General features: G+C 36.8%; 1 protein-coding gene, 2 non-coding genes and 1 pseudogene across 3 annotated transcripts; 2 read left to right on the top strand and 2 right to left on the bottom strand.

The window, feature by feature from the left end:
- Positions 1-12,642: 12,642 nt before the first annotated feature.
- LOC147949084 (uncharacterized) lies at positions 12,643-13,569 on the top strand. The gene has a single exon (XM_087469988.1). It carries the CDS (start codon positions 12,643-12,645, stop codon positions 13,567-13,569), a length of 927 nt encoding a protein of 308 aa, XP_087326114.1.
- A 483-nt stretch (positions 13,570-14,052) lies between these two features.
- Positions 14,053-14,271, bottom strand: LOC147949083 (small nucleolar RNA U3). Its single transcript, XR_015585843.1, has one exon. It is a non-coding gene; the product is annotated as a small nucleolar RNA U3 (small nucleolar RNA).
- Positions 14,272-16,040: 1,769 nt separating this feature from the next.
- On the top strand, positions 16,041-16,701 carry LOC104753960 (uncharacterized; annotated as a pseudogene).
- Positions 16,702-17,355: 654 nt separating this feature from the next.
- Positions 17,356-17,574, bottom strand: LOC147949082 (small nucleolar RNA U3). The gene has a single exon (XR_015585838.1). It is a non-coding gene; the product is annotated as a small nucleolar RNA U3 (small nucleolar RNA).
- Positions 17,575-19,110: the final 1,536 nt, after the last annotated feature.

Raw genomic sequence — 19,110 nt, 5'->3', positions numbered from 1 at the left:
TTTACTACAATTATGTTAACGGCCAACATTGTAAATTATATATATATATATATATATATATAGTGTAACATTTTTATGTTTTGTTTCAAAAGTTAATGTAACGAACGAATCTCAAAATGTAACTCTTGTAATAAATATGAATATACAATATACGTAACTAGGAGAGTTACCCGCACGCTTGTGCAGGCAGGAAATGAATAGAAAAAAAAACTAATTTAATTCTGTAAAATGTTGAATCAAATTTTTATTATATTTTGAAAACCTGTTTAATTTTTTTAAATTTTTATAGTAGTTCGTATATTCAAATATAAATTATTTTTTTAAGTTTTGTATTAAATATTATTTTTTCACTTTTTAAAATAATAAAATGAATAGTTAATAAAATGTTTATAGTATTAATCTACATATGCAAAATATAAATTGAAATTTTAAAGTCCATTTTTAAAGTTTAATTGAAATTTTAAAGTCCATTTTCAAAGTTTAAACCCAAATTTACCGTAACAAAGTGTTAAATGAGCCAAATACATTTGTTACGGTCAATTTTAATTACTTTGATATAATAATTTGGGACAATATAATATGTAATTTCGTTTAGACCATTAAAATAATATTTTAAGTAACCCATAAATGTACTTCTATTTAGACCATTGTATTTGGTACTATATATATTCAAAATTATACTAAAGTTTGCATATACAAAAAGTTCATTAAGCCACTGTATCTTCATTTCTGAGTCCATTCTTTATGACTGAGTCCCTGAACTCTCACTTTGATGCTCCATCACATGGTTTATGTAATAACGTCCAGCAGACTCAGACCTGTAAATATATAAAGTGTATGAAACAAAATTATTTTAACATCATACATAATCATATATAAAGTATATAAAGTTATTTTTACATATTCAAATCTTACATAGCCTGGTGATGCTCTAGTCCTTCGAACTGTGGTTTTATAAAGATCTTCGAATAGGCCAATTTGTTTTCGATACATGGTGCACCTATAAACATTTGCAGTTTGAAGTGAATATATTGGTTACCTTATGAAGATTATATCAGAACTATTTTATGTTACACACCTTCATATTCTCCGACTTTCACAAACCGCATTACACAAAACAAAGGTTCGGATTTGTATATGAGATGACACCCGTTTGATTGCCATTTAGACATGAATTGAGAAGCGTAGTTGTTTTTGACACGACATTTCACAGTTTCATTCCTAAATGTTTATCAAATTAATAAAAAAATTGAACAGAGACAACTTTAAAACGTAACTGTCCTAAAGGTAGAGTAAAATGTCTTTTACCTATCATTCAACAACGTTAGAACATCATTACTATTATTGGCACTCTCAGGTCTTCTTTTATCTCCCACATCTACTATACACTCACATACATCTAATTTGGGAAAAAGACAGAATTTAGCTTTCCAAAGTATTGCAAATCTATATTTGGTAAAATTTTAATTCATACTTTTCTAAGGAAGGGACCAATACACAAAGTTACAACAAATCCTATAAAGATTCTAGATTCCCGAACACAAAGTTACAATTAACTATACTCACATATTGTACCATATCAATATTAAATTAATTAACGAAACACTTACCGAAAGAGATGAGATGATTTATTTTTCAATGATATATATCATCCAAATCCTTGAATCAAAAGTAATTCTTTGGACTCAATTGTTGGGTCAGCGTCATAGTGGTATCGTCCGTGAATTTAATTTGATAAGGATGATAAGTATTCCTCTCATTCAGGGTTGGATTGATTACTTTGAAAGTTCTAATATCATACCATTCACCATCGTCGATATATTTCCGGAGTTTAGCGAGTGTATTTGGTAAAAAATTAGTTTCGATTGTGTTACTCTTTACAGTTTAATAACAATTGTGTAGGAAGTCATATATATAAAAATTGTTAAAAATTGAACTTTAAATAAGAATGATGTTCAATTAACGACACTAACCTCTACTTCCACAAGAAGCAGTACTCTTTTTGTAAAGAACTCGCTGATACTCCAAGAATGTAAGACCTTGGCGTGTATACGCCAGTTAGTTCTTCCGGGAAGAAGATCAATTAGACTTTGACCTTGGCGCTAATCATAATCTCATGATTTTCTCCAATTAGGGTTTTTCCTGTTTCTTCTCTGTTATTGAAACCGAAAAGGGGATTCCAGATTTGTAAGAATACAAACAATTACGATTAAACGTTGCGTCTTAATCGTTTTATTGTCTCACCTTTTGTTTGACTATTAAATATTTTTAATATCTATTATTATATATATAATTACAGATTAAAGGTAAAGTTTGTAGTTAATAGAAATGATGTAAAATTATATATACATTTTATGACACAGCTAACAATTATATGTTTTTAAACAACATTGTTGAAACCAAATAAAATATAATCATGTGAAATTTTTTAATAAAATGTTCTTAGACCATCTACAATGTATTTATCTATTATTTTAAAATATAGAATAAGTCAAAATTAGAAAATGGTTTTTCTCCAATATGAAAGTCTATATCTGACTATTAAATAGAGATAGTGTTAAAGATATTAAAAATCACTTTATTTAAGAGAAAAAATATAATTTAAGTCTAAATATCCAAAACAATTATCCAACTACACACCATAATTATACAGTCTCAAATACCTCTTTGAAAACAACATTAAGTGTTTTATTCTGGCATTTCCCATCTTTATCTGTAATTAATACCTTTAAGCATTTTCTGGATGTGACTCGAGAGAAGGCAACACAAAGCTGTCCCTGTGTGAAAACCGGTTTCGGTAGAAACAATCCAACATGTTCTAGCGTCTGACCTTGACTTTTGTTTATAGTAATTGCAAACGCCACGGTAACAGTAAACTTTCGTCGCCTCATACGAAAGAGAAACTTTGCATCAGGTGGACTAACATACATCCTAGGGATAAGTACTTTATCACCAACCTTTTTCCTCTCACAATTCTTGCTTCGATTACATGATTGGTCATCTGAGTAATAATTAACCTCGAACCGTTACGCAAAGCTCCCTTAGGATCTATATTCCTTAGCAACATGACAGGTGCTCCTATTTTCAACGTTAAAGCATGACTTGGCAATCCAGAAACTTATATACTGTTTAGGAAATCCTGAGTGTAGATCGTATATCATGAGCACTTTTATCTGACGTTTCAATACTATCAGAGTTAAGATATCGTCTCTCCTCACCTGTAAATAAAAAAATAAAGATGGAATTTTAGATATGTGATATCTTGTTTTTTGTTGGGTTTTAAGCCTTGTTTTTGGTTAGTTTTGTTGCATAATCTTAACATTCTAGGTTGTTTTAGGAGCATATGCATCTAGTGTGCTACCTCTCAGGTTCTTGGAGTAAAATCATCACATTTGGAGCATTTGGACTTGTTTCGATGCAAAGAAGCAAAGAAGAGTGAAGTGGAGAAGAGGCACTTGATCACCACCATCAGCGGCCAAGACCACCAGCCAAACGGTGGCCGAGTGAAGCAAGCGGTCAAGACCAGCAGCCAAACACAAGCCGATGGAACAGGAGACGCACTTGATCGCACCATCAGCGGCCACCTCCCGCGGCCAAACCTTTTCCGCGTGAAGCCAGCGGCCACATCCCGCGGCCAAACCATGCCTGCGTGAAGCCATCGGCCACCTCCCACCGGCCAAACGGTGGCCGAGTGAAGCAAGCGGTCAAGACCAGCAGCCAAACACAAGCCGATGGAACAGGAGACACACTTGATCGCCACCATCAGCGGCCACCTCCCGCGGCCAAACCTTTTCCGCGTGAAGCTAGCGGTCACCTCCAGCGGCCAAACCATGCCTTCGTGAAGCCATCGGCCACCTCTCACCGGCCAAACGGTGGCCGAGTGAAGCAAGCGGTCCAGCAGCCAAACACAAGCCGATGGAACAGGAGACGCACTTGATCGCCACCATCAGCGGCCACCTCCCGCGGCCAAACCTTTTTCGCGTGAAGCCAGTGGTCACCTCCCGCGGCCAAACCATGCCTGCGTGAAGCCATCGGCCACCTCCCACCGGCCAAACAGTGGCCGAGTGAAGCAAGCGGTCAAGACCAGCAGCCAAACACAAGCCGATGGAACAGGAGACGCACTTGATCGCCACCATCAGCGGCCACCTCCCGCGGCCAAACCTTTTCCGCGTGAAGATAGCGCCCACCTCCCGCGGCCAAACCATGCCTGCGTGAAGCCATCGGCCACCTCCAATCAGCCAAACCTTGCCCGCGTGAAGCAAGCGGTCAAGACCAGCAGCCAAACACAAGCCGATGGAACATGAGACACACTTGATCACCACCATCAGCGGCCACCTCCCGCGGCCAAACCTTTTCCGCGTGAAGCCAGCGGGTACCTCCCGCGAACCATGCTTGCATGAAGCCATCGGCCACCTCCCACCGGCCAAACGGTGGCCGAGTGAAGCAAGCGGTCAAGACCAGCAGCCAAACACAAGCCGATGGAACAGGAGACGCACTTGATCGCCACCATCAGCGGCCACCTCCCGCGGCCAAACCTTTTTCGCGTGAAGCCAGTGGTCACCTCCCGCGGCCAAACCATGCCTGCGTGAAGCCATCGGCCACCTCCCACAGGCCAAACAGTGGCCGAGTGAAGCAAGCGGTCAAGACCAGCAGCCAAACACAAGCCGATGGAACAGGAGACGCACTTGATCGCCACCATCAGCGGCCACCTCCCGCGGCCAAACCTTTTCCGCGTGAAGATAGCGCCCACCTCCCGCGGCTAAACCATGCCTGCGTGAAGCCATCGGCCACCTCCAATCAGCCAAACCTTGCCCGCGTTAAGCAAGCGGTCAAGACTAGCAGCCAAACACAAGCCGATGGAACATGAGACACACTTGATCACCACCATCAGCGGCCACCTCCCGCGGCCAAACCTTTTCCGCGTGAAGCCAGCGGGTACCTCCCGCGAACCATGCTTGCATGAAGCCATCGGCCACCTCCCACCGGCCAAACGGTGGCCGAGTGAAGCAAGCGGTCAAGACCAGCAGCCAAACACAAGCTGATGGAACAGGAGATGCACTTGATCGCCACCATCAGCGGCCACCTTCCGCGGCCAAACCTTTTCCGCGTGAAGCCAGCGGCCACCTCCCGCAGCCAAACCATGCCTGCATGAAGCCATCGGCCACCTCCCACCGGCCAAACGGTAGCCGAGTTAAGCAAGCGGTCAAGACCAGCAGCCAAACAAAAGCCGATGGAACAGGAGACGCACTTGATCGCCACCATCAGCAGCCACCTCTCGCGGTCAAACCTTTTCCGTGTGAAGACAGCACCCACCTCCCGCGGCCAAACCATGCCTGCGTGAAGCCATCGGCCACCTCCCATTGGCCAAACCTTGCCCGCGTGAAGCAAGCGGTCAAGACCAGTAGCCAAACACAAGCCGATGGAACATGAGACACACTTGATCACCACCATTAGACACCACCTCCCGCGGCCAAACCTTTTCTGCGTGAAGCCAGCGGCCACCTCCCACGGCCAAACCATGCCCGTGTGAAGCCATCGGCCACCTCCTATCGGCCAAACCTTGCCCGCGTGAAGCCATCCGCCACCTCCCATCGGCCAAACCCTGCCCGCGTGGAGCCGCCAGGCTCCTCACTTGTTTTAGTTTTGATCCGGGTTTAAACCGGTTTGAACTGGATTGACCCGGCTCCCTTTTATCCTTTATCTTATATTTTGTTTAGCAGCCACTTAGGGTTCTTAAGCTTATCTACTCCGTGTTTGTTGAATGATTTAGTACTTCTAAGTTTTTAATAGCAATTTCTCCTTTAAATCTCTTAATCTATAATCTCTTATTATAATTTCACAAAGATCAAACTCTTTCCTTTGTGTGATCATGATGATGAGTGAGTAGATCCTTAGAACTTTGGGCTAGGTAGATTAAGGAGATAGATGATTGATCTTTGATGTCTAAGGCTTTATTTATGTGTTAATTATCTAGATTAGTGTTAATAATGCTAGATAGCCTTGATCATGCTTGAATCTAGATATTAGGACTTCCATGCCCATAAGATGTTTGATGAAATTCCCGAACCAAATTAATCAAGAGCTTTGTATTCCTAGCCAATGGAAATTGATGATTAGGGTGCTTAGTGGTATTTAGACTTGTTCTTAATGCATGTTTGCCTTGTGATTGCCTTTGGAAATTGTTGATTATCACTTGATTAGCATAGGAATCTCTATAACGGAAATGAATTGATTTGCATAAGTGTTCTTAGCCATAGGATTGTTCTTGATTGTTGCTTAGACATCTAGGATTGGTTAGCTATCTCCCAAGTCAATTACCTTGCCTAAGGTTCACTTGTTTAATCTTGATTTAAAGTTTGTTGCTAGTTGTGTTTTGTTTCTTTGAGTTTGCATTGTTTGAATTGTCTTGTTTTCTTTCTTTGAATCAGTTTGTTAGTTAAGATTGTTACATAAGAACCTTTTCCTGTTTAAGAACTGATTAAGCATATTTGTGTATTCTTAGTGAGTTGATTAATGCAAATTGTAGATTGATAATTTAATTGATAGAAAAATACTACATCAATATGTATTTAATATTAGTATTTTTAAAAATTATTACTTCAATATCCATATTCCATATCCTATTTAATTTGCATACCATAAATTGATTTATCTTATCAACATCATCATTTCTTGGACTTAGAATAGCTCTTTCCCTATAGAACGTTGGATCAGTTCTACTTGCAAAATTTTCACCTTAGTTTTCTTTAACTATTGCTTGAATAGGATTTCCACTTGTATTCATTAATAAATCATCCGGAATTTCTATCTCCACATCTCCACTTTGTTTTGTTGATTTTGCCATCCCCGATATCAAGAAGCCACTTTGAAAAAGTGGCGAGAGCACCCGCATCCATACTATTATGTGCCTTGCCAAGTCTCAAATTTTCGGTAAGTTTAAGAACCTTACAACTATTCCAAAGAACAGATGAGTTGATAGATGCTAAAACTGTCGCTACTCTTCCTCCTTCTGTAATAACATGTAGAATCTGTCTAAAATCACCTCCTACCACAACAACTTTACCTCCAAAAATCTGGTCACATCTCATGATATCTCGCAAACTCCTATCCAAATTTTCGTAACAAAGCTTGTTCATCATTGGAGCCTCGTCCCATATTATGAGCTTTGCTTCTCTAATTAAGTACCAGCAAGATCAGATTCAGCATCGATCGTACACATAGAATATTCATTAAGATTGATTGGAATACCAAATCTTGAGTAATCCGTTCTACCACCTTTCAAAAGCAAAACAGCTATACCACTTGAAGCAACATTCGGAACAGTATTACCTTTAGACCTTATATCAGCACCAAGAATAGTCCACAATAAAGTTTTCCCAGTACCACCAAATCCATGAATAAAAAACATACCACCTTTGTCGTGATTCACAGAGTGAATGATTTCTTCATAAACATGTCTTTGTTCCTCAGTTAGCATAGGTAACAACTCATTGTACAATTCCTGTTATTTATGAGGCTTATATATTCTCTTATCTGCGATAAGCCTATTTACACCTGTGTTCATCATACTATTATCTGGTTTAGGTATTTTCTCGAAGGTCGTAAGATACGTCCCATTCGATTGCAACATCAGTTCTATTTCAATTAAACATATATTTTCTATCTAAGCCCATGTCAACATTAGACCTACAATAGTAAAGTTAAACACTTATTTATAATTTTGTTTTGCATTCAAAAAAATTAATTCAATTAACAAAATAACAATTTGATGTACCTGGATCGTTCATGCGTTTTCTCAATATTTCTCATGATTTAAATTACCCTTTTCAAACTGTCAAATTTGTTATAGTTATCTCAATATTGCATACAATTCTTTATTAGAACTAAATTAACACCCAAAAAAATCAAAATTATATGTTTAGCTTAATGAATCTGACTTCTACTGTTCTGGCTCAGCATGAATTTATATTTTATAAGAAATATTATTGAAGATTTATGAAGATTATTTTGTTAAGTTTAGATATATTTCAATTTTTATTTTTAGATGTATAGCTTTCTTGTAAGATCCAAATTTGCATGCTTCAGTCACGTAATTGTTCCACACATACATGGAAGTGTCGGCTCTAAGCATGTAATTAGGGTGCAAAGGCATAACATCTACTTTGTTTTTGATAAATTTGTACATAACTTAAGGTACACTTAATAAAACAATTGTTTTTTATATATACTTGTGAAATTAAATTATTTATAGTTTTGTACAGGATAAATAATATTAGTGAGACAAGATTGAATCCTAGTTAAACACCATAAATATATATATGAAAAATTTGAATCTAAATAAATCGAGCTCTGATAAAGATAGCTACTTAGGAGGCACATGAATAGTTTGGGATGGATTGATCATAGAAAAGGAAAAAGATTGAGGGAAGCTTGAGTTGAAGGAGGCGAGATGGAGACAGCGTTGAACTACTGCAACATAGTCCATCACCACATGCAGTTTTCGAGAGGATGTCCAATGTTATTTATCTTCCTTGATGGCCAACTTGAGATATCGTTTTCAGCCCTTTTCTTGCGTTTTCAGCTCTCCCGAGAGGAAGAAGAAGAAAATAAAAGCGACTTTCCCTTCGGCTCTGAAGGTTGTTTCTTGGTTGCAATAAAAAGGTCTTTCAGCTATTTTTTGGCCTTGAGTAGATGGGGCTCTGAACAGGCGGTATTACGGATAGAGTTGTATCTTGTGTCGTATTTATCTCTTTCTGTTGATAAGGACTGTGGTCCTATATTTTCGTGGTCTCGAGTCTATCTATCCGTGTAAAGTCTCTTGTATAAATACTCTATTTTGTACAAGGCGAGACTTGTTGCTCTTGGTAACAATCAGGTTGAGGGGGAGGACTACAAAGAGACATTTGCTCCGGTTGTTCGTATGACGACATTCGTACGCTTCTCCGTCTTGTTGCTGCAAAGAACTGGGAGGTTTTTCAAATGGATGTGCATAATGCATTTCTCCATGGTGATCTTGATGAGGAGGTGTATATGAAACTTCCTCCGGGGTTTCGTCATTCTCATCCTGGCAAGGTTTGGCGTCTTCGCAAGTCTTTGTATGGTTTGAAACAGGCTCCTCGATGTTGGTTCAAGAAGTTGTCCGATTCTCTCTTACGGTTTGGCTTCTTCCAGTCCTATGATGATTATTCTCTCTTCTCATATACCCGGAAGAATATCGAGCTTCATGTTTTGATTTACGTGGATGATCTTAATATTTGTGGGAATGACAGTTATATGCTTCAAAAGTTTAAAGATTATCTCAGTCGTTGTTTCTCCATGAAGGATTTGGGCAAGCTAAAGTATTTTCTTGGTCTTGAGGTTAGTCGTGGACCTGATGGTTTCTTCTTGTCCCAGCATAAGTATGCCCTTGACATTGTTGCTGATCATGGCGACGACCTTCGTACTCGTCCTGCGTACACTCCAGTGGAACAAAATCATCATCTTGCCACTGATGATGGTCCTTTGCTTACGCATCCTCGGTCTTACCGTCGTCTTGTTGGTCGTTTGCTGTATTTGTTGCATACCAGGCCTGAGTTAAGTTATGCTGTTCATGTCCTAGCTCAGTTTATGCAAGCTCCGCGCGAAGCTCATATGGAAGCAGCCTTGCGTGTGGTCAGTTATTTAGGAGGTTCGTCGGGTCATGGCATTTTACTTCACTCCTTGCCGGATTTGACTATTGATGTTTACTGTGATTCGGATTGGAGTTCTTGTCCGATTACACGTCGTTCGCTTAGTGCGTATGTTGTCTTGCTTGGTGGTTCCCCTGTCTCATGGAAAACTAAGAAGCAGAAGACTGTGTCACATTCTTCCGCGGAGGCCAAGTACCGGGCCATGTCGGTTGCTCTTAAAGAAATCCAGTGGCTACGCAAGTTGTTAAAAGAATTAGGCATCGACCAAGCTGCGCCAGCTCGTTTGTTTTGCGATAGTAAGGCCGCTATTCATATTGCTACTAATCCGGTTTTTCATGAGCGTACAAAGCATATTAAGAACGATTTTCATGCTGTTCGTGATGCGGTTCGTGACGATTGTCATGCTGTTCGTACGAATGAGCAGCTTGCCGACATTTTCACCAAAGCTCTTGGATGTGATCAGTTCCATTACATTTTGTCCACGTTGGGCGTTCGTGACCTGCACCCTCCATCGTGAGGGGGAGTATTACGGATAGAGTTGTATTTTGTGTCGTATTTATCTCTTTCTGTTGATAAGGACTATGGTCCTATATTTTTGTGGTCTCGAGTCTATCTATCCGTGTAAAGTCTCTTGTATAAATACTCTGTTTTGTGAATGAATAAAGCAAGTTGGTTTGATATCTAGTTCTTCAGGCGGCCAGGTAGCAGGGGATGTCTTGGTCTACAAAATAAGAGGCGGAGATTAGAGCCAGAAGACAGGATGAGTCATGCCTTGGAGATTTTAGGCCACCTCTATGTGAAGGTCATTCGTTTGCGGCTGAGGAAAAGAGGACACCACTGAGAGATTAATATTTGAGAGAATGTCCAACTGAATTAAGATAAGGGACTTGAAGAACTGACCTTGAGAAGGGCTAAGGAACGATGGAGGGGGTTGGTAAAGTCTGGAGATCGAAGGCAGAGTCACGACGTAAGCATCTTTATTAAAAGTCGATTGATGGAGAGCTTTGGTTTTATCAGATTTGTGACTCTAATTTGGTCTTGTTTATATAAAGTAACGTAAGCAACGGATGTTAACCATTGAAGCTCTCCAAATGCTGCTTACGTCAACCAAAACCGCGTAATCCCATCCTTAACCAATAATAATGATCCAAATGATTAAATATCGCAAGGTGTATGAGATCAAGTGATCAACTATACATATATGTAGACTGCATCTTCATATATATATATATATATATTTTAAAAATATTAGTTCGTAATATACATAAAAAGGTCAATACTTTAACTTTAATCTAATTAATATAATAGATAAGTCACACAATCAATTCATTTTTAGTTTAGACATTAAATACATCTGACATGAGCATTAGATGGCAATTTTTGTTTGTTATTTTTGTAAATAAGTCACACACAAATAAAAAAGAGTTAGCAAAAAAAGAAGAAGCACATCTATACACAAAGGGAATTAAAAAAAAGAGTTGCAACCGTGATAGATAAGTGGTAAATAACATACCTTTTACCTTCACATGTGAGATCACAAACCGGCTAGAAGATGGATTGTTAGGGTTTAGGAAAACCAAATTGAAAAAGAGAAACCTTATTGATAAAAAATTAAAAAATTAGATTATTTTACTTAATCGTCCGAAAGATTCAAACTATCATTCCAATATCAAAACTATTGTCCCATCAACCATGCACCTCAAATACTATAGTACTTGGAAATTTTGAATTCAAATAAAATTCCAAAAAGAAGAAAAAATACAAAAGGAACCAAAAATTAAACCTAACAATACCTTTTTAATATTATTTTTATCTCTTTGTATGTAGATATCTTCTCAAACACATCAAGAACCACGATGATTTGTAGTTCCAAAATCCCACGGTAAACCCTAAAAAAAATTTTAAACAAAATCAAGTCAGTAAGATAATATTGATCTATAATCGAATCAAATGTTTTTGAAAACTAAATCAGAAAATCATTAGCACCTTAATAGAAAGAAAAAACAACAATAATAATCCCGTGATATAAACAAACAACCACTATATAGAGAACTAAAAATTAAAATAAGATGCAATCAAATCAAGGACCAAAATTATAATACAAATATAAATATAAATTTGAGAATATGATAATAGATTAGGGTTTTTTCTTGTTTTGGAGTTATGGAGAATGATTAGAGAATCAAGTATTTATAATAGTAAACCGCTTATGATTTTAGGGTTTTGAGTAAGGAGGTGTATATTACGGGTTTTATTTACAAAAGCCCATTTACATATATTCAGATTATATTGTCGATTATGTTTAGAATCCAATGAAAATCGTCATAATTATCTTTACCTATTTTAACATTTAAAATAATAGAAATTTTCTTTAAACGGATATTCATAATATATTCTAATATTTATCTTCTATTTTTTAAAAGAGAGATATTGCATATAAATATATCAGTTTCCCGTTTTTATTTTTAATTTTCGTTTTTTTTAATTTAAAAAAATTTAAAACTTAAAAAAGGGTAAAAACGTCCAGTTTTGAATCTCATTAATGGCAAATTAGTAATCTTAAGTTTGAGGATGAATGTGGTACGTTTCAGCAACCTAAATAGAGAGAAAAAGCTTCTCCGGAATATTTTTAGGGGTATTTTTCATTAAGAGCAAAGGAGGTCAAATTTTGTGAGATTGGCTGTGAGCCATCTCGACTTCTCATTTAATATATTAGATGCGTTCACGTTTGAATTACTCTATAAATTGTTTTTTTTTTCTTTTTATAACCAAACCATCCCAAGCTAATTTGTTGTATGGGTTCATGTGTATGTACAGAGTTGTCTGGATTACTGTTAGCTCTTGTAAAATGTGTAGCACTTGATTGCGTTTTAGAGATAATGGTTGATTTTCTTGTGTGTATAGATAACACATTAAATTTTAGAGATAATGGAGTTTGAAGACAGTCCCTAAAATTAAATCTTTCTTGTGGAGAATGCTTTCTGGTGCCTTAGCGGTTGCAAATAGACTTGCGTCTAGGGGTATTAATATCGATCAACGATGTGCTGTATGCAGAGCTCCTAAGGAAACCATAGGACACACGTTGTTTGGCTGTCATGTAGCCCGTCAGGCCTTTGCCTTAGCCAATGTACCGTCACCTTTGGGGGGCTTCTCGGAGAGCAGTGTAGAGAATAACTGGGAACATCTCGAGAAGGTAATTCAAGATCCAGCTGCTCCAGAGGAAATCCGAACAGTGATCCCCTGGTTGTTACGGAACATCTGGAAGTACAGAAATACAGTGGTGTTTCAAGGTAAACAGGGCGAGGTGCAAGAAGTTGTGATTAAGGCTTTCCAAGACGCGCTGCAGTGGAACGAAGCACATCGACAGGAGGATCTGCTAGCCCCTAAGAAGTATAGTGGTGGTGAAACAGTTGAGCGTCGATGGAGTAGACCCCCTCATAACACTGTCAAGTGTAATGTGGCTTTATCATGGGTGAACTCCTCGTCTATGTTTGGTGGGGCTTGGATAATTAGAGATCATGGCGGACAGGTGGTTTACCATGCCCGAGAGGCTTTTATGCGTTCTGAATCCATTTGTGAGGCGGGTTTAAGATGTGTGCTGTGGACAGTGACTGCCCTCAGGGATCTACATGTGGCGAGGGTGATCATAGCCATTGATAGTGCCCAGGTAGTTGAAGCAATCATGAACCCTCATGACTGGCCTCGGTTTTGCTTCATGTTGCAGGAAATACAACAGGTCTGTGCGGGTTTTGAGTCGTGGGAATGTAATAATGTGGGATGGTCAGCGAATCAAGTGGTTACGGCTATAGCTAAGAGCGTGACGCGGGAGGGTAGGTTCCAGTCGTACTTGGCTTTAGGAGGCCCCTCGTGGCTACATGACCTAATCTCTGCAGAAGGATAATGTGTTTATTGGGTTGTTTCACTGCAGTTCACAATGGTTGGAGAGCGACTTCGCTTCATCAGCAACCATTTGCAGTGCTTCTATTTTTATCGTTTTTTCTCCCCTTGGGGTCTTTTTATTCCTTGTTATCGTTGTAATATCAGACGACAAAAAAAGAAAAAGATAACACATATTATATATATATATATAGCCTTCTAGTTTACATACTTAAGAGATTCTTTGTTCCAGTCAGTTATAGAAGATATTGACATGGTATGGCTTGTTTTTTTAATTCTAGGTTTTTATCACCTTCAAATTTCAGGTTTAAATACCAAAATTACAAATCACAGTCTAGTCTTACAGGAAACTTGGATCATAAACTGCTGAACAGATTGGATGTAGAAGAAGAATATAAAATTAGAACTGAAACGTCAGAATGACAAAAAGGACCAAATTCAGAAGAAAACAAATGAAGTTAGGGCAGCACAAGAAGCAGAAAAAAGGGACCTGTCAGACCACCGTGCGACCACCCTGGCAAGGTAGAAACGAGCCGAGTAACGATCCTCTACAGCACCAGAGGCGTCCGAAGACAGACCATGGCCGTCAATCACGTTCTGGACGCATTGGTCATGGTTCATCAACCAGTGTTAAGGGCCTGTCTCCTTAGAAAGGAAGGAAACAGAGGTATGGCCTATACGATAGATCCTGTTCAAGTAAGGTCGTGACCAGTCCATTGTTGCTTTGTGGCCATATATAAATAACTCGTTTCTTCATCAGCTTCTCGATGTGGGATACAAACACTAATCAGAAAAACAATAACGGGATACTTTAACCAAAGAAATCTAGGCCTATTCAGTTTAAATAAAGTCCATTAATGATTTGATTATACCACGCTGGAGACTAATAGAAAGGATGGATCTTTTATATAACAAAACAGAAGTACACAACTTTTTTTTGTAGACTATATAATTTTTATAAGTTGGTTACAAAATAGGTTATAGATTAAATATATATTGGTTTCAAAAAAGGTTATAAATTAATTGGTCAATATGTGGGCTATATGAATACAATTAAGAATATCTCAAAGAATCTTCTTAAAGAGAATATTTCAATGATTTATACAATTTCCAAAATAAAATTTTTAGTTATCCATATATTGTTACAAAATATATACTGTTAGACATATAAATATACTGTTAGGCGTAAAAATGAATAAATTATTGGCAATTTATCACACTTAATCATGATTTTTGAGATCTTATTATACAGTTGAAAATAAAATCTTATCTAAGCACAGGTCATATTAAAATACTTTCACCAAATATGTTCAAAAATTAAAATTAAAATAAAAACAAACAACAAACATAACAATTTCTCATACATAAAATTACAAAATTAACAATATAAAACTTACAAAATAGTTACTTTTTTCAGGTCATCATATTTAGTATATGATTTTATTGCATAATGATTTATCCAAAAAATATTTTAAAACAATCATATAAATTTTATTTTATTCTAAAATTATAATATAAATAAAAGAAATTTCAACCCGTACTCTAGCACGGGTCCTAATCTAGTTTTACTTTAAAGGTTTAACATAGATATGATATACTACTACCCAATGTTGTTTTTGAAGGTGATAAGCGACACATTAACTAAGATGCTGAATAAATCTCACTATATATGATGCATACATAGATGGAGTTTATCAGGACATAATCTACCGGTAACAATTATTTCAACGGATTCAGTATTTTTTCACACCTAGAAGTTGTAACGATGTATAGCTCATCTTTTGGCTAAGTTAGGTTGCTTAACAAACTCTTTTTATTCAGGGTGTTTCTCACCTCCAACTTGGCTATCAGCCCTATTGTATAATGATTACATTACTTCATCAAGTATAAATTATATTTTGAGAAAAAAAAGAAGGATTGATACTACAAAGTCTATAATTGAATTCAATAGATTACACACTTGAGTTATTTTGATTGTTAAGTGTAACACTTCCATGAAAGTTTCGAAAGGTTGGCAAATGGAATAACCGAGTATATGTATGTTACAGCTTTTTCATTTGGTTTTTGTATGGGTAGTAGAATTAGGGCTTTTATGTCTCGGCTAATTCTATCTATGAAAAAACAAATACAAATATGCAACAGATTTAAGTCATTGAATCAAATAAAAATTAATTTAGTAAAACGTTAAAAGTCCAAATAGAGATTTCTTTGGATTAATTCACGTGAGTTACTCATATCAGTTTGTGTAAACAGAGTTCCATGTTTTAATTCAAAGTTTGTAATAATATAACGAACGAGTCAATGAATATGAAAATGTAACTCTCGTAATCAATTTAGCTAGAGTTTCTCTATAAATTGTATGTTTCTTCGGATCACCTAACCATCTCAATCAAGCGGTGATTTTCTCATCAAAAATGTTTTACAATCATTCTCCTCTACATAAAATAGAAAACAAAAATAGAAACAATAATCACCATGGAAGGTAAGATTCAAACTCTTCTCTCCACGATTCTAGTTGTGACTTTGTGTGCCACTACGTTAGTAAAGCCTGGGCTGGCTCAACTCCCTACCATTCCTGGCTCACCAATTGATCTTGCAAAATACTGGTCATCGCTTCTCAGCATTCAAGGTTGTGAAATTGAAATATTCAAATCTGCTTTAACTGGTAAGTTTGAAACGTTGGACGGACATGCTGCAAGGGGTTTACCAAAATCGATGCAAAGTGTTGGCCAAAATGTTTCCATTGAATCCGTTCTTCCCTCCTCTTCTTAAGGATGGTTGCTCTCGCATCAACGCAGCTGCTCCCACACTTGCAACATCTAAACTCTCTATTGTTCCTGGATTTTCTCTACCTGGTTCTCCGGTTGATATCATAAAATGCTGGTCATCTCTCTCTAGTGTCGAAGGTTGTGTGGAGATATTCAAATCAGTATTCACAGGAAAGTTTGGAAATGTTGGACATATGTGTTGCAAAGCGTTTTCGGATGTAGATTTAAAGTGTTGGCCTCATATCTTTCCGCTAAATCCCTTCGTCCCTCCTCTTCTCAAAGATAGTTGCTCTCGCATTGTAGCAGCTGCTCCTACACACACAAGTAACGAAGTAACTATGGGTTTATATCAGAATGCACTAAATTAGGCTTATTATAGCTTCTAGTTTCATTTTTCAAGAAGAGTTTCTTTATTCTAATTACCAGCCAGAGGTTATTCTACGTTTCGTTATCTACAATAAATAACAAACAGAATCAAGTTTGGCCTAATGGCATTCTTTATTATTATCATCTTTTCAATTATGGACGTCTCGTTTGCTCTGTTCTCAAAGAGGGATAATCTTGATTCTTGAAATAATTAGGTTGATGAGGTTTATTACTTACCCTTTTTCCAAGATGATCATATGGCTCGGAACAACAAAACAAAACAAACCATAAATGTGAAAATACTTAAGATGGTGGATGCAAATTTACAATGAACAATTAGAATCACACAAGATAGTGTTAGCCTATAACTTTCCTGGTAACTAAAAACTGCGGCTTTTTTCCGAGTAATAAATATAGTATTAAAAATATTGAAATTTGTAAACGTCATGGAAGTTTATTTGTACATAAACCTTGTTAAAGATATTTGTTTCAGTTTACGAAGTTTCTCGCTGTACAATCAACCTAGGGGTTCCATATGGAACAAAGATAAATCCACATGTAAATAAAATTGACATGTCACATGTAATCGAATAGCATCTGTTCGCTATTTAGACACCCCCAAGTAAAAAGGAAAAAGATTTAGGGGATGAAAAAAGCGCCTGTCAGACCGCCGTGCGACCACCCCGGCAAGGTAGAACCGAGCCGAGTAACGATCCTCTACAGCACCGGATGCGTCCGAGGACAGACCGTGGCCGTTAATCACGCTCTGGACGCAGGGTCATGGTTCATCAACCAGGGTGAAGGGCCTGTCTCCTTAGAAATCAAGGAAACAGAGGTACGAGCCTATAGAACAGATCCTGTTCAAGTAAGGTCGTGACCTTCGTTGCTCTCTCAAGGTTATATATACAGAGTTATTCCTAGATGAGCGATGTGGGACTTTTGCGGAGCACATGGCATGGCTTGATTAGGCAATATACGGGCCAAGGCCAACTTATTTAGATTTAAAGCCCAATTCCAACTTAGGAAGGAATAGTTTGCTTTTCAATCGTCTCAACTCGAGTGTTCTTCTTGTGTTTTGTGGCCGACATTTTAATGCCTAATGGACTTTGTTTATAAATATTATGGGAACAAGAGCATCTATATATATGCAAGCTTCTCTTCCAGAAAGATTTTCAGTTTCAATTTTTACCTTGGGCGTCGTATTCAAAAGTCACACTTTACATGCCACTGGTTTCACAGCTTCTGCCAAAGTTGTTTTGCTAGGTTTTCGACGATAACTATAGTGATCAATGAATGGATTACAAGAAGATAAATAGATGACACACAGTAAGCAGAGAAAATACAAGTTGGTATACTCACCTCTGCATTTGCAACAGCCTGAGAGTAGAATCTTATGAAAACAAACAAGTACAATAAAGTTAAACATGAACAATCAAAATCAATGCAGACAAGAATATCTAAATCAAAGTGATTCATTTCAAAACTAAAAGTTGATAAAAAAAGGAAAACACACACAAAAACAGATCAAGATCAAATTAATCGATCTCGGAGAATATCTACAAAGTTGGGACACAATTTCCAGACGATTCTTTAACTATACTTTTTTTTGTTTTATTATTGATATATTTTTTCTCCATCTGATTTTTGTTTTGATAATTTGGAAATATTAAAAATTAATAATAATAATCTATACTAATAAAAAGTATGAGCTATAAGCTCCTAAAGGCGTCCACATAGGATTTTAAACCACCAATAGGAATAAGACATATCACTCATTAACATTTTTTAAAATCTCCAGAATTTTCAATATTAAGAATTATTTTAAACAACTTATAAAGATTTGACATGTCATTCATTAACATTTTTTTAAATTTCCAGAATTTTTAGAAAAAGGAAAATTTCAAATTTATAGAAATAAAAGAACTATGTACAACGTCCCACATCGGCTAGAAATCTTTTAGACATTGGTTCAGAATCAGTATAAATAAAGATTAATATGCTTCCAGCAGTGAATGAGCAGGAAAGCTTGATTTATCAGTCAGGCGTCCAAGTTAAAAAGTTTTATTCGTTTGATCCGATTTTTTATTTGATCAAACTAAAACATTAAAAAGTTTCAAAAAATATTATAATATTTAAAATTTTTAAAATTTTAAATATTATAAATATTGAAACTTTTTAAATAAATTATTATAATATTATAATAATTTTAAAAGTTTATTTAAAAATTCAAATCACAACATATGCAGAAAAAAATTTAAAGTATACAAAAAAATGACAAAAATGTTAAATAATGAAATGTCTGATCCCAATTGGTCGTTCTAAACCCTATGTGGACGCCCATAATTCTTTGATCAAATAATACTTTTTCTAAAGTTTACTTTATAAAATTGAAAAATTTCTCTAAATAATTT

Source organism: Camelina sativa, chromosome 2 (assembly GCF_030686135.1).
Source record: "Camelina sativa cultivar CO46 ecotype springtype chromosome 2, ASM3068613v1".
NCBI classification, from domain to species: Eukaryota; Viridiplantae; Streptophyta; class Magnoliopsida; order Brassicales; family Brassicaceae; genus Camelina; species Camelina sativa.
Note: the sequence above shows the minus strand (reverse complement) of the source record. Positions and strands in the feature narration are given on the sequence as shown.